This window comes from Paroedura picta, chromosome 5 (genome assembly GCF_049243985.1).
Source record: "Paroedura picta isolate Pp20150507F chromosome 5, Ppicta_v3.0, whole genome shotgun sequence".
Classification (NCBI taxonomy): Eukaryota; Metazoa; Chordata; class Lepidosauria; order Squamata; family Gekkonidae; genus Paroedura; species Paroedura picta.
The window spans coordinates 47284632-47308628 of NC_135373.1; the positions used below are offsets into that span (position 1 = coordinate 47284632).

The 23997-nt window shown below is 44.5% G+C and overlaps 1 protein-coding gene across 2 annotated transcripts in view; it reads left to right on the plus strand.

Moving 5' to 3' along the window:
- The window catches only part of LIN28A (lin-28 RNA binding posttranscriptional regulator A), a 44218-nt gene extending 20476 nt beyond the window's left edge, over window positions 1-23742 (plus strand). For both annotated transcript variants that reach the window (XM_077337726.1, XM_077337727.1), the window contains exons 3-4: window positions 16020-16204; window positions 19003-23742. In XM_077337726.1, coding sequence (XP_077193841.1) covers window positions 16020-16204; window positions 19003-19216 — 399 coding nt within the window. In that variant the 3' untranslated portion in view covers window positions 19217-23742. The remainder of the gene's footprint in view (window positions 1-16019; window positions 16205-19002) is intronic.
- Window positions 23743-23997: the final 255 nt, after the last annotated feature.

Here is a 23997-nt window from a genome sequence, read left to right on the forward strand (position 1 = left end):
CAGATCAAGAGAGATGCAAAGAGGGGGAAAAGCACTTAAAATCCAGGGACATAGTGGTCAGGTTTGGCTCTCCTTGCCAATCATGCATTCCTGTCCTTCCTGGAATTGCTGTGCTGAAGAGGAATACTGTTAATGCAAATTAAGAAGATAGCTCACATTTCATGTGGCAGCTTAACTCAGTCACTGTTCACACTTCCTCTTTGTAATAAAACTTTTCCACCTCACTCTTCCAAAATAGGGTTACTCCTTTTTTATACATTTTTGTCTCTTTTGCAACACCAGCAGTACTTCCTATGCTCCTCAGGCTGTTACTGTTTTCTGAGTCTTACAAGTCAATCTATGAAAGTTACTGGCCCTTAAAAATTTCCTTCTGCCTACAGGCATTTGGAGGGGTGCATATGGGGTCCGGGAATGCATTTCTCTCTCTTGTGGAGTTTGTTTTGATACTTATACCCTGATTTTATCCCTGATGGGGAGACCCAAAGTGGCTTACGTTTCTCCCCCATAATTTTTCATCCTCACAACAACACCTCTGTAAAATAGATTAAGCTGAGTGTTTACCAGACCAAAGGTTACACATTGAGTTTCCTGGGCAGAGTAGGGGTTTGAACTTAGATCTCCTAGTCCAATGCACTAACTTCCACATGGTGCTGGTTCCACCACACTGAATGAATGATTCGCTTCTTGTTTCTCATTTAGACTCCCTCTCTAGTTCATTTCTATGGCAGATATGAACATAACAGAGTTCTTTTAGTTGACTACATTTTGTTTTTAAAATTGACACGTGCTCCTTGTCACACATGACCCACAAGTTCTGGATCTCCATTCTGAGGGAGTGGTTTAAAGCAGTGGTCCCCAACCTTTTTATCACCAGGGACCACTCAACGCCGGGGACCACTCACCAGGGACCACTCAATGCCTTTTACTGAAGCCCGGTGGGGGGGGGTAGTTTACTCCTCTTCTCTCAACCACTGCCCTAGCACTCTCTGATCGCTATGGTAATGTTTAAACATCCCTTCAAAATAAGATACAGACACGCCACAACAATGAAGTGTGTTGTAAAGGGCTGGGGGGGATGAAGTAAAGGGCCGGGGGGGGGGGAGAAGGCGTCCTTCGGGGCCCAGCTCCAATTAGTCGAAGGACCACATGTGGTCCGCGGCCCACAGGTTGGGGATCGCTAGTTTAAAGGCTGGCTTGATTCATATACTCTGCCTCTGATGCAGATTGGCTGCTGCATTCCACACCATCCTGGCATCTTCACTGGGGTGGTGGTGCAAATATGGGATAGTAAACATGCACCTGGGATGGCTAGAGTTTGAGGAGGAAAAGAAGCTCAGCAGGAAAATGATCCTCCCTCTCCAGGGTTCTGTGAGGTCTCACAGGGTAGAGAAGGCTAATATCCTCCTCCCTTTTTCTCCAATGGATTCCAGTGTTCCTGAAGCATGCTCGGAGTCAGACCTCATCACACATTTCTTGGGGTGAATTTACAGAGTCTTGTCTTTCTGCACACCTGGGGAGTCCCCGAAGGATATACGTAGCTGTACCTTATCTGTGGGTGACCTGATTTTTTGGTGTGGCCATGATTGGCACAAGCCACACCCATTACTGTCATATATGACCAATATCCAAGATATTTTTGATCAAACTAGCTTTTTTTGAGGCAGGCAATGGCAAACTACTGTGTGTCTTGAAACCCTATTGAGTTGCTGTAAGTTGGCTGTGACTTTATGGCATTTTCCATCACTACCATAGTGTTGGCAGAGTTTGAATATGCAGAGAGCAGAGGACCAAATTGCTTAAATAATAATAGTTGTATTTATAAAGAGAAACAACTATGTATAGAAAGAGAAAGAGACCTAACTATCTAGCTAGCTGTTGTCTGCTTTCATTCATCTGTTCAACTCCTGCTCTGGAGGCAAGCAGGAAGGAAGTGTGCTCAAAAATCAGGAAGTCTCCCGTTGAGCTAGTTGGCACTCTGGAGGAGATAATTTGAAAATGATCAGGCAGTTCCCACCCTATCTATGCTAAATATACATCTCTTCCAATGCCCTTGGTTTTTTTTTTTTTTTGTTCCAAAAGGTAAATTGTGCTGTCTCAGCCTAACCCTTCATTTCAATGCCTTGAAAAACACGTGGTTTAGGAAAAGGGGCTTTTGCAGGTAGCAAAAGAGTAGGCAGTGGGTTTCACAGAAACAGAGCATTGCTGTGTTTTCAAAGCCTGTTGTCGTATACCCCTGAGAACGTAAATTGTGGCGCTGGATTGAGATTAGCACTGTCCTGAAAAACGTTCCAGCTCCGTTTAGGATTGCGCTGTTAGAGCCATGCTGATCACTGGGCCTTCATTTCTCCCTTCCGTTTTCTGTTCCTGATCTTCCTGTGGTTATATGGAACAGCTGGACTCCCTGCCCCAGGTAAACTGTGCTGTTCTAGAGCAGGAGTGGCCAAACTGTGGCTCTCCTGATGTCCATGGAGTGCAATTGCCATGAACCCCTGCCAGCATGGAGCCACAGTTTGGCCACCCCTGCTATGAAGCCTTCGTGTACTTGGTCGGATCTTTGTCTATTGGTGTCAGTGTTGTCTTCTCAGACTGGCAGCAGCTCTCCAAGGTCTCAGGCAGAGGCCTTTCCCATCACTTCCTCCTTTATCTTTCGGCAGGAGTTGCCAGGTACGAAACCTGGAATCCTCTGCATGCAAAGCTGATGCTCTACCCCGAAGCCACGCATCCCTCCTTACTGGACTTGGAGTGCTATTTAATTATTCTCCAGTCTCTCTGTCACCCTCGGCCACTGAAGGTCGACTGCTTCTTTAGAGGGCACTGTCCATTCATCCTTGGTGGCTGCTGCACATGGAATTTCCTTCTTGGATGTTTTCTTGGCAGGCATTTACCTCTTTCTTCCTTGAAATCCTGTCTCAAAATCCACCTTTTTAAAGGAGGCCTTTGGTTTATGCCTTTAAATTTTAATCTCCCTTTCCAATCATAACCAAGGTTTAAGTTCAATCCGTTGCCTGCATTTATTTTTTCTCCAGTGTACATTTTGAGGACTGTTGTTGTTGACTAGAGGGATGGACGGGGATCTGCCATAGAAGCTAACTGGGCCTTGGGGCAGTCCCGGTCTCAGCCTGATCTACCACGCAGGGTTGTTGTGAAAATAAAATGAAGGTGAGCAGAATGATATAAGATAGTTTGGGGCCCCATTTGGGAGAAGAGTGGGGCATATAGAAAGTAAATGCAATTGCTTGGTGGCCTGTGATTCTCTCTCTCAACATAACCTACAATCGCAGAACGGTGTTGTGAGAATGAAATGGAGAAGGGACGAATGATGCTATAGCCCACTTTCTTTGTAGAGAGGAGCAGTGTTTAAGTACCTTTTAGAAAATAATGCTATATGCTTTTATTCATTTATTTATTACATTTCTAGCCCACCTTCCTCCTTGGATTCAAGATGGGTTAAATGTAAGAAAAAAACTTATAAAAACAGCACAAATCCAAAATTTACTAAGATGGCAAAATCTCTCCTGCCTCCTGCAGCCAGATAACAAGGGTGCACTAGGTATTATGGCCAGACCTAGGGTGGGGGGCATTGATCTTGCTAACCCGGCCTCAACTGGGTTACTAACAATGTGTTTGATTGTGCTAAACATCTTCATTATGCTGCATATTTGTTGGATATCTTCATGATGCTGTTTACTAATTTACTGCTAATGTACTCTCTCTATATAGATGTACCCTGATGATTTATATCTCATTGTCTGAGGAAAGATTCAAATGAGTAGCCATGTTGGTCTGAAGTAGTACAATAAAATCAGAGCCCAGTAGCACCTTTAAGACCAACAAAGATTTATTCAAGGCATGAGCTTTCAAGTGCAAGCACTCTTTGTTAGACTAAGAACTGACCATCATAACAGTAGGAATATATAAGCAAAAGTTAATCTTGTTACATTAGTAAACTGTGTCACAGTTTACTAATGTCTGAGGAAGTGTGCCTGCACATGAAAGCTCACACCTTGAATAAAACTGTGGGCTTTAAAGACACCCCTGGACTCAAATTTTGTTCTGCTACTTCAGACCAACACAGCTGCCCACCAGAATCTACTTTTCATTCTATTGTATACTTTTTCGATACTATTGCTACTACTTGTTACTACTTCTACTACAGTGGCAGAAACCAGCTGGACCATCTATATAACCTGACCAGTGGAAACAGGATTTCCCTTCTGTAGCTTTTCCTCCAAGATTCCCTTCTCCAAAAACTCTTATAACTCCTGGTACTTGGTCCACCCATTGTGCAGGGACATTTATTTGTTCTCTGTGCCTACTCCTGGTGGTTTGAAAGCAGAATCTTCCCTTACCCTTTGCATCCAAAATCTCTCTGTTTTTTTTTCTCCCCATTTTGGGGGAAGGGAGGAGGGAAAGAGGGTTTTTTTTTTTTTTGGAGAAGGCCTGGGAATGTTCCTGCTTTGTGTGTGGTGTGTGTGGAGATGGGGCTTTGGGCCTCTTCCTTTCAGATGCAAGGGGGGCTATTTGAGGGATTCAATGGGCTTCAGTTTGATTACCTATCTGATAACAGAGGAATTCGAACAATGTGTGTGTTTTGGGAAGGAGGGGGGGAAGGGCTTGGGATGCACTGAAGACCACCAGCTTCTTTGCAGATCACTTCAAAAGGCCCTGGGCCTGGGGGAGGGGGCCAGGAGGGAGAGCCTTCCCTGCAATTTTCTCCCTCCTGTTCCCCTGGGGAAGAGAAGATTGCTGGGGGGGGGGCACAGAGGTTGATCTTGGTTTGTTGATCTCTTAAGGGCTCCTCAAAATAAACAGCTCTTTAAAAATAAATCGCTCAATGCCTTCTCCTTCGGCCTGCGTACTGGTTATTTTGGGGGACCTGTCCCTAGCAATATCTCCAGCATTTGCTGGGGATGCCTTTTTAGAAGCGTTTGAAATCCTGCTGGCAGATATGTGCTGAAGTCCTCCACCTTAAAGTTAAATCTCAGCATCTATTTATTTTGTTTCCACCTCCCCTTTCTCCCCACTGGGGACTCGGTGTGCTTTGCATAATTCTCCATGCTTCCGTTTTATTATTGCAACAGTCCATTGAGTTAATGTTGAGCTGGGAGAGCACGACTGGCCAGTAACCCAGTGAGCTTCTGTGGCAGAGTGGGGGTTTCAAGCTGGGTCTCTCAGATCTTAATCTGGCACTCTAGAGATGCCAATTCCCAGATGGCACCAGGGGATCCCCTGATTTTACAGCTTACCTCCAAGCAACAGAGGTCAGTTTCTTGGAGGAAAAGTCTGCTTTGGAGGGGGGGTTCAGGAGCACTGAGGTCCCTCCACTGAGGTCCCTCCGCACCCCAAATCCTGACTACTCCTGGCAACACCCCCAAAAGTCTCCAGTTAACTTCCAACCCAGAGCTGACAACTGTACCACTATACCATTGAAGTATGCCTCAGTCTATCAAATGACCCCACCCCCTTATTTTTAGCAGTCCATCCCTTTCTCCAAAGAAGCTAGGAGTAGCATAGCAGTTTCTCTGTTCCATTATTTTCTTCTTGTATCACCCCTGTAAGGGTGGTTATGCTGAGATAAGCTGACTGGTGCAAGCTTTGGGGATGTGGAAATGTGTCACTCTGTTGAGGATTGCAGTGAAACTGAGGGTTTGCACTCGGATGGATGGATGGAGGAAGGTTTTATGGGTCTCATGCTCTAACCACTGTACCACATTGGTTCTCATGCACTTCTAGGGCAGTGGTTTTGGGGAGACCAAGGTATCTCTGTAAGCCTATTGGGGAGTCCCTAATAAGAAAACAGAAATACCAGAGAACTTGCTCGAAAGCCAGCTTTTCTATCAATCCAGTGCTTGCTTACCGTGTATGTGTATGTGACACATGTCTGCGCAGTGTATCTGGAACTGGCCAGTTTCTCACATGTTCTCGTAGTGTTTCCTGGGACATGAACCAGATGTGGATGAGTGTGCTTGAAGTTGCAGGTCTTTCCTGAGAAGCATAGCTCAATCCCGTTGTGACATTTATTTGAAATATTTTTGTGTCACCTCAGAACAGAAGCTTTTGAGCACGAATAGGAAACATATTAAAACATACTGTAATCTTAAAGGAAAATAATCAAATTGACGGGGCCAGTCTGCTTTGTGTGTTTAAAAAGAATCGACATCAGACAGGCATGTTTTGCAGACCGTGGTTAGAATGCCATACTGGCATCTGAGAGATCTTTGGGTAAGTCTTTCATCAGCTATCCCATTCTGTTGACTGTATTAGACCTATGCTACGTGTAAATACTTTTCCTGGCTTGTAGAATGGCTTTTCTAAGGGGGCTAGGAAAGTTCCTACTCTCCTAGCCCTCCCAAAATTATGCAAAAGGGAATTATTCAAGAAGATTTCTCTGTTTAGGCATTTGGGTGGCACTGTACAAAATGGTTCACACATCTGTTTGGGAGAAATGATTGAGATTGTGATCTATACTGCTTCATATAGATTCAAATGGGTAGCTGTGTTGGTCTGAAGTAGCACAATAAAATCATAATAAGAAGGATCATATTATGTAATTTCTGTACCACTTAGTGCAGGGGTAGTCAAACTGCAGCCCTCCAGATGTCCATGGACCACAGTTCCCATGAGCCCCTGCCAGCGTTCACTGACAGGGGCTCATGGGAATTGTAGTCCATGGACATCTGGAGAGCCGCAGTTTGATTACCCCTGACTTAGTGTGTCCTATGAATGCTTCTGCTATGTCTCTCTTCTTTGTGGTGGTGCTAGACTTCTGCAATCCTAATCTTCAGTGAATGAACATCCCATTTTGCAGATTGTACTGAATCAGAATGTGGAATCTGCTTTGAGTCCCTGTGAGGAAGGCAGAGACTATATGTAACATAAATAAATGTTTCAGAGTTTTGAGTTCAGTGGTATCTCTAAGACCAAGTTTAATTTGGCGTATAAACTTTCATGTGCATGCACACAAAAGGTTATACCCAGAATTAAACTTCATGGGTCTTAAAAGTGCCAATGGACTCAAACTTTGTTTTGATGCTTCAGACCAACCTGGTGACCCACCTGTATAAATCAAGATTATCTACCTTGATTCTCCATGAGAAAGTGAGCTACAAATCATAGAGTTGGAAGGATCATCTGGTCCAACCCCCTACAAAATGCAGGAAATTCACAACTACAATAACATATATGTATCATAATAGTGTTACATGAGCACTTCTGGAAATGCTGATGTGAACTCACAAAAATGCCTAGTTTTCCAAGAAAACCAGCAGGGAGTTGTGTTTATTTAGGAGGTTTTTGTTTTTGCAGATCAGTAGGCCCATCTGTTCTCAGTGGTGCACATCTGACAGCTGTGCTGAAGTTACCTGTCAAGGTACAACTATGATCCAAATTCCCAGGGTTGCTTTGTAGTATCTGTTATTCCATGTTAGGGTTGCTAACCTCGAGGTGGTACCGGGGGATCCCCTGGATAAAATGGATGCTTTTGGAGGGTGGTCTCTGTGGCATTGTACACCACTGAAGTTCCTGCCCTCCCAGGCTCCATCCCCAAATCTTCAGGAGTTTCCAAACCTGGATGAGCCAACCCTACCCCTTCATCCCCTACCAGTAGCCGGTGAGGGGGGGAGACCTAGCCACACTATCTATTGTAGCTAAATCAAGTGAGCACACAACACTTGTTAAAAAACCATTAAAACCCATGTGTTTGGTTTTAGTGGAAGATCACCACCACCATGGATTCAGTGGTTTCTTCTGTATGTATCTTCTAAGATAAGATGGCTTGACATGGTTTTTATCAGTGCTTGAATTAAGGAATTCAATCTGAGAAAAAGATTTGCTGCCTCAGTTATAATCTGAAGAGTTTGATCAATCTGGTTGATTTAGGGACAATATATTATGGCATCCATGAATGTGGAAGCTCTTTTTCATTTGAATGTTAAGCTGACATTCTCAGTTAATTTATTCCAGTTGTTATGGGTATATGTGGGGGGATGTTTTTTATTGGCATGGACTCAAAGTACCAGTGTCACATTCCCAAATGAACTGGGATTCAGGAGTATGTATCTTTTTCCAAAAATATATGCTGCATTCTCTGTGGTTGGACATAATTTTATTAGCCAAGATTTGTGGCTGGGATGTTCAGTAAATTTCCATTTTACTTTGATTTGGAAAAAAAGCAAAAACCTAGTGTTGGTATCTGCTTTCCTACTCGAGTAGCATTTTTTGGGCAGAGGCAGTCCTGGTAGAGGGCATGGAAGAGGTTAACACAGAATTGCAGTACTAGGAAAGTGTAGACGGCACACCGTTTTTTAAAATGGCATTCCCCACAGTTGCATTAGAGGGAAGAGTGGTCACATGACTCAGGTTACTGAGTAACTCATGAATGGTGGGCATGCTCCATTCATAAAAAAGAGAGGATTCTGTTCTAAGGAACTGTTGTGTACAGCAGATGGCCTGGCTGAGCAAAGGCAGTGATAGGAGGGACTGCTTGAGGAGCATTTGGAAGCTGTTAACACAGAAGATACAGAAATATATTCCTCCTGCAATTGCAAACCAGATTAAGAACGACTACAAGCTCCATTTTAACAGCATTCTGTCACTCTTCAAGCCAATAATTTGATTAGAATGTTATTTTTAGCTCCTAAAGGAGCTGACTGCAGTTTTTGTAGCGTTAGGGTAGTACTTGGGTGTCGGATTTTTGAATGGGACTCACCCCCCCCCCGCCCCAATTTAAATCTAATTTCAGTCGCAAATTCACTGGGTGTCAGTGTTCGGTCTGTTTCAAGTGAAGATAGTAAATGAACCCAATTTTATATGATTATTTTGTACTGATTGCTGTGATAAGGTACCTTATAAGAGTTAGCATTTGCTGGCATTTAATACAAATGCTAAATGTAGTGATGATGATAACATATCTATTTTAGTAGAATAAAAGCTAATATTATAGACTAAAATACAGTAAAATTAGCTGATTAAAACATCTTAATTCTAGCTCGATAAACAGCCATTAAAATTCAGCTACACACAATGTGGTCTCTGCAGAAAGATCATTAAGCAGAAACTGGAGTGTAGCTTCATATATCTTAATATTTCATTTGCCAAGGTAAAACCTCTACAAATCATACCTCAGATTTCTAAGATCAGCACTGCAATTATTTATTTATATATTATCATTTTACGCAACCCCATGAAGTAGGTTAGGCTGGTAGAGCATGAATGGCCCAAGGTCAGCCAGTAATATTCCATGAAACAAGTCGGATTTGACCCTGGGTCTTCCAGATACTAGTCCATCACTCTTAACTGCTACACCGCCCTGGATCTCTATTGTGTACTTTGCACAATCTTTTTGTTGCATTTTATGGCGAAGCTGAACCAAGCTGAAATTTTTGCATGGCACTGAAATAATTTCTGACAGATGGAATTGAGATATGAGCAAGATAAGGAACTTGGTACAGCTTCTTGCAAGTTTTCTACCCTTCATTGTGAGTCATAATCAGGAATGAGCTTCAGGGCGTTCAAAGAATTAATTCAGTACCTTCAAATCCAGTACATACTTGCATATGGGAAACTGGGTGGAAGCTTGAAGATATGGTTCTCCAAATAACTGCCTATCGGTGCCATGAGACCTGAAAGTACTGCTTGGATGCTTCAGGAAAGTAGTTAGAGCCATTGTGAGGTCTGAACCAGTGTTTCTTCATACACATAAAGGATTCACCCCCCTCCCTTTCTCCCAGTTGGTCACCTATTTCTCCCCCCCCCCCCATTTTTCCCATCTCCCTTCCACTATTGCGTGTATATGTGCTTGTCTCCACCCCCTGGCAGCCATTTTGTGCTTTGCTCTCCCTGCTTTGACAGCCATTTTGTATTGGTATCTACCATCCTCCCTAAGAACTTTAAAGTTGCCTCATAAGGGCTGGGGAGCCTTGCTTTAAAGAATTGGTAGCTTAATCAGTTGGCTTGGTTTCTGCAGTTAGTCTCTGCTGATGGAAGAGATCTCCACCAGTGGAACAGGACATCCTTAAGAGCACACCTTCCCTCTGTGTCTCAAAATGATCCCTGAAATGCTGCTCTGGGGTGACAAAGGACCCCTCAGGAATGGCATGGATTTTAAGGCCGTTCATGAAGAGCAGAAAGCAGTGTTTCAAATGGCCCTGAATCATCCCCTCTCTGTTCCCTGCTGGTTTTGGTGGGGAGCAGAAATCATGAGTTTAAATGGCTTATAGCCATTAACCTATGTATTCTGCTCCCTGCAGTTTATTTGCAGGGAGAACCCCTTCTTTTTGCTCCTCACAAAAAGTGATGGGGAGCAGAAAACAGGGGTCACAAATGGCTACGAACCAGTTTGGTTTGTGAACCAACTTCTTGGTACATATTGGTTGTGACTTGGTTCATGGTTCGACGGCAGACTGAAACAACCTGCAAAAATACGGTTCATGCCCATCCCTAGCTTCAGTGGCGAGCACACAAGCTTCAGATTATGCCTGGAAACAGAAAGGGTGCTACTTCAGTGCAGATTTTTCGGCACAGGGGCAATATTATCCCTATATTCAGCCCTCAGCAATGTTTTGAACCACTTGGAATTTCTGAAGCTGACCAAAGAGACCTGAGCCTCCAAACATGGGTCAGGATCCTTAAATTATGGACCTGCTCATCCAGGGTAGGTATATTCCTCGCTCTATGAGTAGCTTTGTTATGGACCACCAGTACTCACAGTCTTATCTGGATTGAGCTTCAGTTTATTGGTCCTCATCCATCCCATCAGCATATTCAGGCATCTGTTGAGGGCTTCCATAGGCCAGACCATCACAGGAGAAACAGCATCCTCAGAGTGATGGCACCTTACTTCAGATCTCCAGATGAGCTTTCCCAAAGTCTAGGTTTTATTTTGTTTATAAGATATTTATAAACCCCTTTTCTCCATGATGGGGACTCAAGAGTACAATATTGCACTCCTGTCTTCCACACTATCCTCATAACAACAACCCTTTAAAGAGAATTAGGCTGAGGGAAAATGATTGAATGTTCAAACTTGTCACAACCTGGTCCAGAACTCCTGCGCAATACTGGCAATATAAATACATGAAACATGGAATATCACGGGTGCCATACCAAAGTTGCCTGCTTCTAGTCTCATCTTGTCATTGCGATCCGACAAGCAATAGTGAGCTTTGCCTTCTAATGACTGGGAAAGGAATTACTGTCCATGGATCTTGGTTATATGTGTAAGGTATAATTCTTTCCAAAATGGAAGATGGACCTGAACAAATACAGTTGTGTTGTGTGCTGCTAGAGTAGCTGAAGGCTTCTGCTGTGTTCTATGGAAAGGAAACGGTTTTCTGAAAGCAGAGCTCCACTGATCAGAGAGAGAGGTTTAAATGTTAATTTAGGTCCTAATTTTTGAGCTGTGTAGATAACAAAATTTAGATAAAATTTGAATGTTGTTTTTGGCCTGCACATTATTCTGTTTTTGCAAAACCAGTGTGTGAATAGCATAGGTGAAACTATTGTGGAACTAAGAAAGAAAAGAAAATAAAGAATCAAAAGAGTGGTGGTGGGGGGCTAGGTCACTTTCATGGACTGAATGCCCTACAGCAGCAAAAATGCATTGATCTATTTTTATCGCTTAGAAATGGATTGGAGGAAGTGTTGGGGAATGGCCCTTAGAGACCTGATCTGGGCACTCTGCAGATGTTACAGATACGGTTGTTCAATGGGGGATGCTCAATGAAGCCTGCGGAGTTTTAATTAGTTAAAGCATGTGTATGCGCTACTGCTTGCGTTCTGCAAATGCACTAATGGAATCTTGAATGACTCTTGCTTGAGTTGTGCAAGAGTGTCCGTCAGTAGCTTATTGGCAGCACGGAATCTTGTGATACCTGAAAGACAAACCAAATTGTTCTGACATGAGAATCTGTTTTGGACGAGGATCACTTGGATCGGATGTGATGTGTGTGATTTAATAAGGGTCCAAATTTGGGCAATACGCTGTTTTGGAAGATGAGAATATAAAAAGAAGAACGAATTCGGTATTTGGAGACATCATTTATCCTTCGGTCAGCTGAAGTCAAAAAGTGAATCACTCTGAATTCCCAAGCATTGTTAGTTGGAGCTGGAAATTTTGAACACACATGAGGAAAGCATTTTTCCCCCTAGAAAAGTGGGGAAATTTTGAAATGTCTTAGTTTTCTACAAGCAGAAATAGAAAATACACCCAGTGCTAAAGCAAGAGAGAGCTATGAACTGCTAGACTAGGTTACCAAACTTCATTCAAAAATAAAAATAATATTTCACTGAAAGTTTTTTCCAGAGCTCTCCCAAATTTGGCAATTTTTCCCATTAAAAAAAACTAAAAACAATTCCTGTGATGGAGATTTGAGTGGGGATCTCCCCCCTTCCCCCACATCTCTAGCTGGGGGTACATTTGCATGACAATGCATAATTACTGTTTATAATGGTTAGAGAATAAGCTGCTGTCATGATTAAGGCCTGATGAAACGGTCAGATTTGCAAATGTGTTCCAGCTCAATAGCCTCCTGGGACAGCTCCCCCTGCCCTGCCACATGCATGTGCAGAACAGAGTGGGGTAGGTCTGGCAAGAATTTCCATTATTTGACCTCTCATTGTTTGTGTGTGAATTAACTTGGAGACAAAATATTGGATTGGAGATGCTGTTGAATATCACATGAGTTCTTTCCATAGTTTTCATCAGGGCTTGACTTGCTGGGAATTGTTTCTTGGAATTCCATGTTAGGGGGGGGAAATGTATCCTGCTTTTCACTACCCAGAGGAGCCTCAAAGCGGCTTACAATCATAATTCCTTCCTTTCCCCATAACAAGATGCCCTGCGAGGTAGGTGAGGCTGCGAGAGCTCTGAGAGAACTGTGACTGCCCCAAGGTCCCCCAGTGGGCTGCATGTGAAGGTAGAGTGGAGTCAAACACAGATTAGAGGCGGTCGTTCTTAACCACTAAACTACGCTGGCACTCAGGATGGGAATGTAGTTTATAATTTGCACACTGAAGGCTGAGTAATCAGTTCCTGACATTCTCTAAAAAAGGCTTTGGGGGCAGCAAGATGCCTCAGTCCAAAACCAAAACAACCCTTTGGAACCACTGCCAGTCAAGGAAAAGAGTATTTGGTTTGATGGACCAGGGGGAGGAATCTATAAAAGGCAGCTTCATGTTTGCAGACAAACCAGGCCAGAGGATCCTGCCACAGACACTCCTTGGAGAAGGGCTTCCCTCTACAGACTTAGCAAGGTCCCTTTGGATTTTGTAGCGGAGTGAAATAGTGCTCTCTTTCCTGCTGTTCGGAATTGCACCAGCAAAAAGAGACAGGGTGGTCTCCATGTAAACACTGTATATGTTATGTGAGATGTTCACTCCCCCTTAATGTCAGTCTAAAACATGTTGGGCCACAGGGGATTTAAACAGTGCTTAAATAACAGTCCTTCACAACCAAAGCCATAAAGCTTCAAGAAACATGTTTTCTATTGTCAGGATGGTGTGTTCAGTATTTGCAATCTCTGGAAGAATAGAATCTATACATCTATCATAGGCATGCATTAATTTTTTTTTAATGTCATGTTTTTCCAGAATTTTATTGTGACCCTGTGACTGGGCAGTGGAGACAATTGGGACATATTCGTCATTAGGCAGCAAAATTTATTTGACATTTCTTGCAAGGAAACCTTTTTATAAGAAAGGGGAATCTTCAAAGATCTGAATTCCCAGCTAGAGCCATGTTATGGCTGCTTCCCCAAATAACCTTTAGCTTGTCTAGCCCATATGCAAAACCTCAAGGGCATGAGAAAGCTTTGAAAATGTTCTTTCTTGCGGTGGACAGTGAAAGATAATGTGTTTCAGACTCATGGAGGTTATTGCAGGCAGTTCTTATGCACGTGTGGTATGCCACTGAGGTGCCAGATCTTATTCTTGTCCAAAGTTCAAAATGGTGGCTGTCATGCTTCAATGTGGTAGAGTGGTTAAGAGCGGCTAATTCTAATCTAGTGAAGGGTAGATTCCCCACTCCTCTACATGCATCCACTTCTCTTAGAGCTGTTTTCACAGAGCAGTTCTCTTAGAGCTCTCTCAGCCCCACCTACCACACAGGGTTTCTGTTGTGGGGAGAGGAAGAGAAAGGTGTTTGTAAGCCACGTCAGGATTCTTTGGGGAGTGAAAAGTGGGGTTTAAAAAACAAGTTCTTCTTCTTCCATGGCAGAATCCAGGGGAAAGCATGAGTCTGTCTTCTGTCAACATTTTTTTAAACCCTGAATTGCTTTCCAACCCTGTATGTATTTATATAGATAATTAGGGTCCCAATGGGGACCCAACTATCTCACAAAAGCAGAAATAAACAGCAGCCAGGACTGGTTCTGGAGCCACTGGACTGGCTCACTCAGGGTAACATACAGGCAATCAATCTGTGTTCATTTTTGGCCACCATAATTTAATAAAGATGTTGACAAGCTGTAACATCCAAAAGAGGGCAGTGAAGATGATGAGGGATCTGGAGACCAAGTCCTATGAAGAAAGGTTGATGGAACTGGGTATGTTTTGCCAGGAGAGGAGATGACTGAGAGATGTTATGATAGTAATCTTCAAGTATTTGAAGGGCTGTCACAGAGGATGGAGCAGTTTTTTCTGTTGCCCCAGAAGGTCGAATGGGTTGAAATTAAATCCAAAGAATTTTGGCCGAATATTAGGAAGAACCTCCTGACAGAGTGGTTCCTTAGTGGAATAGGCTTCCTCAGGAGGTGGTGGGTTCTCTTTCTTTGTAGATTTTAAAGAAGAGGCTAGATGACCATCGGACAGCAATGCTGATTCCATGAACTCAGGCTGATTATGAGAGACAGTGAGCAGGATAATGCTGATGGCCTCTTTGGGGTCAGGCAAGAATTTCCCTCCAGGCCAATTTGGCTGGGGACCCTCCAGGATACTTTGCCTTCCTCTGGGCATGGAGCAGGGGTCTCTGTGGGAGTATGTGTGTGTGTGGGGGGGAAGGTGGTTGTGCATTTCCTTCATTGCGTTGGGGGTTGAACTAGATGACCCTTGAGGTCCCTTCCATCTCTGTTTTTCGATGTTAATCCCCAGCTCAATTAGCCCTCCCTGGTTTGGAAGGGACTATGTCAGAGCCTCCTATCTGCCCAGCATTATTCTTAATTTCATACTAGCTTGTACATCTATTCCATTCCGGACCAATTCAGTCGCTCAGCTTGCTGTCCACTGCTTCCAGAAAGAGAGTGTTTCGCATTTGTAGAGCTCCAGTTTGGGGAGGATCTGTCTCATCATGCTCTTCCTTGCCCCCTTTATACAGAGCCAAGCCTTGGAGTGCTCTTGAAGGGCTTAAACCCTTGGAGGCTGAGAAACTGATTTACTCCCTTCACCTGGAGTGTTGTCTTTTGCCTTGGCAGCCAGAAAAGTACAAGCTAAAGTTGTATCTGAACTGGGGAAAGCGTCAACGTGATAAGCACTGTTAGGTCAGGTTATTTTAATGTTATTTGTGATTTGTCTTCGATGCACTTTGGGATTGATTGTCACCTTCTCTGGCTATAAACACCATCACTGCCCAAGGTAACAGAGTGCAAGCCCTTCAGAGCATTAGCAAAAAACTAATGCTTCTGACCACGCTCAGGGAAACACAGACTCAGCCCAAATCGTATGTGGTTAGCTTAGGTATGTTCCCAAGAGTCCCCCACCCTTGCTATATATTGCCTTCAAGGCAGCTAACAAAATCTTCCCACCACCACCACAAATGCACAGAAGTAATAATATGCTGGCAAGCAGATATTGCTTCAGTATCCACTCTGCAGTCCGGAGGGTCTTCCAGCTTCTAAGAGCAAATAAAAGGACTTCCATCATTACGGCTGATGCAGGTGGGGTCTGGCTAGTTTCTGTTTCCTCTCTGGTGGCCCCATGGCTAGCCACTGGAAGCTGCCCTCTTTGTCCGGGTAAGACGGCATTGCTTCCCCCCCGGTCTTGATAACTTCTGCTGCAGTTAACCTCCCCGCTTATTTTCTGGCCTCCAGAGCAAGTTGCACATGGAAGGTTTCCGCAGCCTGAAGGAAGGAGAAGCCGTTGAGTTCACCTTCAAGAAATCTTCCAAGGGTTTGGAGTCCATCCGAGTGACTGGCCCAGGGGGAGTATTCTGTATCGGCAGTGAGAGAAGACCAAAGGGCAAGAACCTCCAGAAACGCCGGTCAAAAGGAGATAGGTGAGAGGCTTGAGCCTGGCACAGGATCCAGAGTTCAAGAAAGGCATGTCAGTCAGTAGGAAGAGGAGACAACAGCACCCTGTTTTTCCACTGGAGAAGCGTTGGCCTTAGGCCAGAAGCCCTCAGCCTCATTGAGCCTGAAGGACACTTTGGGGATTTTGGGAACAGATAGCGGGTGCCACAAGAAAATGGCTTCTATGGTGTGGCAGAAATCTGTCACAAAATGGCTGCCATGGGGACAAAAATCCAATGAAAATATTGAAAGCTCTCACAAAAGCTTAGCCCAGGGGTAGTTAAACTGCGGCCCTCCAGGTGTCCATGGACTACAATTCCCACGAGAATTCATGGGAATTGTAGTCCATGGACATCTGGAGGGCCGCAGTTTGACTGTCCCTGGCTTAGCCAGTTCCAAGCCTAGCATCCTCCTGTGATGGAGACAGCTGTTTCTGAGTAGGTGTTCCCTGAACACCCAAAGTGGGGCACCCCGGTTCTTCTGAAGCTCTGTGCAGGTACAAACCTTGGTCTCCCCCTTCTTGAGATGCTCAGTAGGAGAAGCAAGTAGGTTCTAGGAAACACCAGCACCACATCGGGAATGACTGTACCAGACCATGGTGGGTAAGACTCCTATTTTCTCAGGAAAGAGATTGAAGCCTGGTTCGTATGTGCAGAAGAAAAACATGGTGGAATGCTGACACAGTAGGCCACATTGCACTGCCTTCGACTGCACGCTAGACTGCCGGCTAAGGAGGAAGATTCTGAAGATGCAGAAAGTAGTGCTGGATGCGCCATTTCTTGCTGGGTTGATGGGATTTGCATGCAGGCACCAACGGAACCCTGGCTCTTAGGCAGGAAGAGCATCCCTGGGCTTTTAGACCAGAGATTACTGACTCTACTTCAGGTTAATTACCATACTGCAAGATTTGCCACAGTTCCCTCCTTTGGGTGGCCCTCGGTCAGTGGCCCTTCCTTTGCATAAGAGGCTTCCCTCTCCCTTTTATAAAATAAGGAGCAGATGCAAATTTCCAGGAAAAGAGCCCAAACCTCAAGAGTAAAAGGTCAGAGGTCACAAACACCCGGGGGCTGAATCGCATGGACCAATACCCCCATTCTGTGAGCCATGTGTCCGCAGGGTGGAGCCTCATGGCTGGCTGGTTGGTTTTCCCTTGCAGAAAAAAATCCCTTTGTACAGCTAGATTGTGCTGCTCAGAAGAGACACTTCCAACAGCCGTGGGCATTGGAGAGATGTATACCTTCAACACAGTCAAACACTGGTCCAACCTAGCCTAGCATTGGCTACCCTGACCATTGGCCAAATTTACTATCCGAAATAATTTTCTTTCATAAGTTGGAGAATTCAGCTTGGGACTTATGCAGGTAAACCTCTTGGGCTGTGACCCTTCCTCAAGGGGGAAGGGGCCCTGGTGCATGAGAGTGAACAAGTTAAGCATTTGCCTTTCTTTAACAAGCTGGATCTCTCCTGTTTTAAACAGTTCACGGTATGGTGGAAGAGTATGGTTGCCCTCTGGTGGCGCAGCTATGTGCTTTCCACTTCCTATAAAAGCATTTGTTGGTTTTTACAAACTTCTAGACTGGAGAGAAAACTGCATTTATGCACACATGCACAAGTTGCTCCCAGGTTTGCTTTAATAATAAACTTACCTGTCTTAAAATAAAATCTCCAGAACTAGTATCCAAAGTAGCGTATGGTGTGTGCGCGCGCATATACATAAACCCAATCAGGCAATAAATTAAGAAAATGAAAATGAATTGTTAACCGGTAGCAGAAAATCGTGCTGGAAAATCCTAAAGCCAAAAGTAGGTTGAAATGAATACATTTAGGCTGCTTTAGCAACAGAAGACAGCTGTCATTCAGACTTATTTAAATACAACGAGCCAAAACAATTTATGGACACCACTGAATCATCCCAAAATTGAGGCCAATAACACTTTAAAAACTAGGTGCATACAGATCAACTTTAGAGTCTAGTTGCACCTTTAAGACCAACAAAGTTTTATTCAGGGCATGAGCTTTCGTGTGCACACACACTTCCTCAGATACAATACAATGCAAACAAATCAGTGAGGGCAGCGGGGATATTTACCAACTGAGGTGCCAACACAGGGAAGCTTCTGTGTCCGCTTGATTTGAAAGATGAGGACTAGTTGCCATTTCTGCCAAAGTATTACTAATATAGTTGCCAACTCCCCTGTCAAAATGTAGCAATTTGGAGAAAGTATTGGAGAAAGTAGTGCTTCAAGTAGCCAAATCTCAAGCTGTTTAGCTGGTCAGGGCAGGGAGAGCTCTTAGTGAGCTATACCAGCTGCTTTTCAGTGACTTTCCTAAACTAGCAATTGTGGAAGGAAATTCTATATATAGGGTGCCACTACCCAAAATGCCCCGCTGCCTGTAAATCATCAGCTTCACCTCAAAACTCTTGAGCAGTAAATCCTCCAAACAGAAAAAAATTGTTGCCTAAAAATTCAAACAGGAGTAGGGTTGCTACCTTTGGGTTGGGAAATGCCTGGAGATTTTGAGGGTGGAGCTGGGAGTGGGGGGATTTAGGGCAGGGAGGGACCTCAGTAGAATATAATGTTGTGGAGTCCACCCTCCAGAGCAGCTGTTTTCTCCAGGGGATCCTCAGGTCTCACCTATACAGGAGCAGCCCTTCCTTCAGATATCTGGTAGCCATTTTATTTAGACCTTTAATTTCAATTTAGTTTGTTGTGTTTTAGAAAAGAGATGGTGCTGGCATTCCTGCAGTCTTAACATCTTCCTCTTCTTGTTGTCTCCCTTCTAGATGTTACAACTGTGGTGGTCTGGATCATCATGCCAAAGAATGCAAGCTCCCACCTCAGCCAAAGAAATGCCACTTTTGCCAAAGCATCACCCACATGGTGGCCAACTGCCCTGTCAAAATGCAGCAATCCCCCAGTTCTCAGGGAAAGCCCTCCTACTTCCGGGAGGACGAAGATCTGCACAGCTCACCCCTTCTTCCCGAAACCAGGGAATGATGCTGGGAAGTCAGGCAAAGCTACTGGATCACTGGGGCTTCAGGGCATCAAGTCAGCAAAGAAGGGGGAGCAGTGACCAGCTTCTGTTTCCAGGTTTTGTGGGGGCAGGCCTCGGACAAGGGGGCAGCAGCTTTTGAATCTCTTAAGAATTTGGCACAGGGGGGGGGGAAGGTCAGGAAGTCCACACAAAATAGTTCTGTTGCTCCACAGCCTTTTCCCTGCTTCAGAGGAGGTCTGTGAATCTCCACCTAAAATATCCAGATCCAAGAAAGAGGGAGGTGGTGGCACCTTGAAGGCCCCTTTGCTTTCTTGACTAATCCAAAGACTGTTCCAAGAACAAAAGCCAAAGCTGAACAAATCTGGAACATCCCGCCTTTCGGGGCTGCTTTTCAAAAGGAAATAAGCAAACCACAGTTGGCTTGGGAGGCTGGCAGGGGGAAGCGATTTTTTGAAATATTAACACTCTTTTACATCAGGAGGGGCCACTCAAAACAGATGGGAAGGCTTTAAGAAAATTCAGGCCTTGAGGAATTAAAGGGTTTGGGGAACCCAGCCACTGGGACCCTATTTAAAAATGCCCACTTTTGGGGATCACAAGCCAAATTGGGACTCTTCCTTTCCCATCCAAAGGTTGGGTTGCCAGCCTCCAGGTGGGGTCTGGAGATCTCCCAGAATAAGACTTGATCTCCAGGTGACAAACTGCTCTCTTGGAGAAAATAGCTGCTTTGGCAGGTGGACATTGCATCCCACAGAGGTATTTCCAAACCTATCCAAGAGCAGCCATGAGAACCCTCTTCCTCTTGTCACTGAACTGGGCTTTATCTTGCCCATGTTAGGTCTGAGGTTTTTGAAAATTTGTCCCTGGACTGTAATAGTCTTGAGAGTCTCCCATTCCCTCCATGGTGATAATTTAAAAATAAGCACCCAAATGCCAACTGGCCAGTTCAGCTTCTGTTTGGTGCTGTTTGTTTCCTAGGATTCTCCAGTCTGCATAGCCCACAAGACCAATTTTAAGCACAAGGGCTGTGAGGTTTTGAGTCTTTCCGGGCGTTGTGTCGGAACCCTGGCCCAATAAGTAAAAGCTGCTGCTCCCGTCCCTTGCCTGCTTTCCCCGCCTCTGCCTCTAATTTATTTTGCTCCTGTGGACAGCTGGACGTGCCGTGCGAGACACGGGAGGGCGTCCCTACCTGCTCTGAAGCCAACGTGATGTAAAACCTGCACTGCGGTGTGCGCCAACGACATATCTGTGGGTTCGTTTTTTTTCTTTATCGTCCATGTTTGTTGGATTTTTTAAAAAAATATAAATATTCTGTTTTGTATTTTTGTATATTTTAATTTTTAAGAGTTAAAAAAAGGAAGAAAAGAAGAAAAAAAAGGACATTACTGCAATGTTTTCTCAGGTATTCTCAAACATCTCAGGGATGGAAGACCCTCAGTAGCTTCTGGGGCTGGACAAAGTGAAGTCAGGCAGTTTTAAATTTGGGGCATTGTTATGTTGTACAGCACAAAGAAGAAGTCTGTGTTTTTTTTAAATGTAGCTCCATCTTGACATCTGCTTGATGTTTTAGACACTGTATTTTAAACAGAATCATCCCCCCTCTTGTTGTGTTTGTGTGGAGATGGAAGAACTGAGGCAGGGCTGGGTCCAGTAGGAATTTTGGCCTGCATGGTCATTTCAAACCCCCCTCCATTTTAAAAGGGCTTGTGCAGGACTGCTCACTGCTGGATTGTGTGCTTGGACTATTCACTGGATAAAAATTAAGTCTGCTTGCAGAGGGAAATGTGCAGCAAAAAGGCCTGAAGCCTGGACTTTTATGTTCCACCAGATTTAGTTCCTTGACAGTGTCTCCTCCTTAAACATCCATCCATTTTTAGGCCTTGCAACATCTCTCTTGCTGTCTCCTAGGCACATTTTCATCTCCTCTGCTTCCATGCTATAATCCAGTTCTTCCAGCCTTGTGAAATCCTGGAAGAGTTGCCAGTGGATCTAACCAAGGACAATCCTTGTCAGGCAAAGTGGGGCAGCAGATCTGAGCTGAGTGAGAAAGTTGCTAGGTGCCCACTTTGGAGGAGCTCTCTGGCACATGCCTCATTAAAGGCATCAGCTAGGGTATTTTTCAACTATTTGCTTTCAGTGTGGTTTGCACTGGAATCTGTAGATGTCCTATATTTGCTTGAGTGCATTTTGGATTTCCACCATCAGTGTCCAGAATGTTTCGGACTGCCTTTCTCCTCAACCCTACTGTCTCCCATTCTTTTGTGCCTACATCATGGGGAAATCCCAGGTTTCTGGACTGCCTTCTTGTAGTGAAACCTTGCTAAGAATGCCTCAAGAGAAGAGAAAGGAACAATATAACAGCTCCTTGGAGAAAAACACACGCACAAGAAGGAACCATTGGAGGCCTCTGGCAATGAAAGGCATTTCTAGGATATGGAGCAGTAGATAGTCCCCAACACAAAGGAACAGCAGAGCTAGTGTTTTGGGATCACTTTGCTCAGTGTAGGAAATGATCATTCATGTTAGGGCTTTTCAGATGTTACAGTAACCCATTGGCTGCGTCCTTTCAATCTGCACAGTCACCATGTTGCGTGAACAACGGGGAATGCGCATATGTTCCAAGTGTGTACAATCTAGGTGTGTGCAAAGTGGTTTGGAGTTTTCAGAGGCCATGTTGGCCCATGCTGAGGCTGTAAGCACATGGTAAATACACCCGTTGTCCACTTCACACAACACTGTGACTGCGCCTCTGAGGAGGATTGTGTATATATATATGCCTGCTGTGAGTGGCTGGTTGGCTCCTGGTGCCTCATTGTCCAAAAGGGGTAGTAGTGGACAGGATACAGGGCAAGCTGGCTTTCCCAAACCTGAGGCAAGAAATGAGGTTAGGGTAGAGTCAGAGCGATCTGGAGCAACAAGTATTGTCCTAACTACTGATGCGAACCTGAGTAAAAGATCTTGAGAAGAAGCTTTAAAAAAAAGAAAGGGGGGGGGGCAAGTGCATCTCTGATTTCTGATGCACTAGCCAACTGCCCCAGCTGCCATATGGCCAAATGTCCCTCGAAAAGTCAAGCCGCTTTGAGGATTTTGTGATTTCCATTTCTATATGCACTGTTTTCCCTTTTGAAAAATGTCACACAGATTTTGTAGCTCATATCAGAGTCCCATGTGCTCCTCTTTGCTGTGCTGAGTGTGAACATGTCACTAAGGAAGGAATGCATTTGATTGCAGACTCAGGATCTAAGTGTATTGGTAGTAACAGAGCCAAGCAATCGAATTTGAGGTATTCCTGTTTATTCTCCTTACTTTGTTTCTCCCTCTCCGTTTCCTGCCTTGAAGGAGGAGAGAATGAAGTCAGGTGACAAGTCATATACAAAACATTGGTTTTGAAAGTGCTGTAGGATTCTTTGTGTATCTACCTCAAGATAACTCCTCTGTGTCAGTGGGGCCAAATGCAATAGAATACATCCATACACATAACTTTTTCTGGACTGATTGTAAGTAGGTTGATTTTCCTTAGGGTGTGAATCTAATTTTTGTATCTCTTTAAAAGACCCTCCCCACATACACACCCTGGTCCCTTTTTTAGGAGCGTAGTATGTGTAACTATCCTAGCTTAAGTCTTTCTGCTTTCTTTCCAGTTTCCTGTTGATGATTGTTTACAAAATGTAAGGGGGGGGGGGAGAAGAGCCAAAGCTAGTGATAGGCATGGGGCGCTGGTGGCCTCCATCCCTCACCTCTCTGCAGCTTTGCCATGTGAAAACTAGTGATGTTCTCAGAAGCCCCCCCATTCTCATCTCTTCCTAGGACCAAGGGGATTGTTGGGGCCTCTGAAACAACAGCACTAGCTTGGCAAGTCAACATTGGGTGCAGGAGGGTTGTTTTCCCTAGCTTTCTTGCAACAGGGGAGAGGGTGGATTGCTTACAGCCTCTCTAAGCTCGGGACACGTCAGGTCAGTAATTCCAGGGATTGTTACCAGTGCCTAGAATTCCTGCCCACTTGCAAATAAATCGCTGCTTGGAACAGGCAGTGTTTAGCCAGCTATGGACACTATGCATTATGGGTAAACAGTGTGAATCGCAGGCAGGTTAGCAGCCTGCTTGCACTCAGGGTCACTGTGGACTACTAGGAAGCACTGAATGTATTGGGGGGAGGGGGGCCAAGGACTTCTCGAGTGGCCGTGTGATTGTGTATTAGGAGACAAAACGAATGTAACTCCATGTTTACTGCTAGCAACCAAAGCTTGATTTGTGTCAAACTCTTGATTTTTGTTGTTGTTGTGATTAAGCGGGTGGGCGGGCTAAATAATAGGGTGCCTGTATGGTGCCCTGTGTGTATGGGGGGGGGGTAAAAGGGGTCTTGTCTGAGCTGCTGGACTTTTGTCCCTACAAGCAGCTTTCCTGCTGATTTATGTTGTGTGGTGAGACCCAAATCACTGCATGTTTCTCTCTCTCCCCCCACTCCTGATTTTCATTCTTGTACCCATTATGGAAAATGATGGAACTTAATAAAGATTATGAATAATGACTTCCTAGTACTTCTCCTTCCTTTCTCAAAGTGTTCTTGAGGCTAAGACTGCATATGAGGCCACCGGATAGAGGGCTGGGCTCTAGGCTTGAGTCCTGCCTAGCGTTTCCATGGGTGCAAGGAAGAAGCAGTGATATCTGTGGCTTTCTCCTTTCCATGGAAGACCTCTGGTCTTCCAAAAACTATACCTGGAGTCCTGTCCCTCTGGGAGCAGATTTTTTGGTGGCATTTTGGTCTGCCATGGGAGAAGAGAAT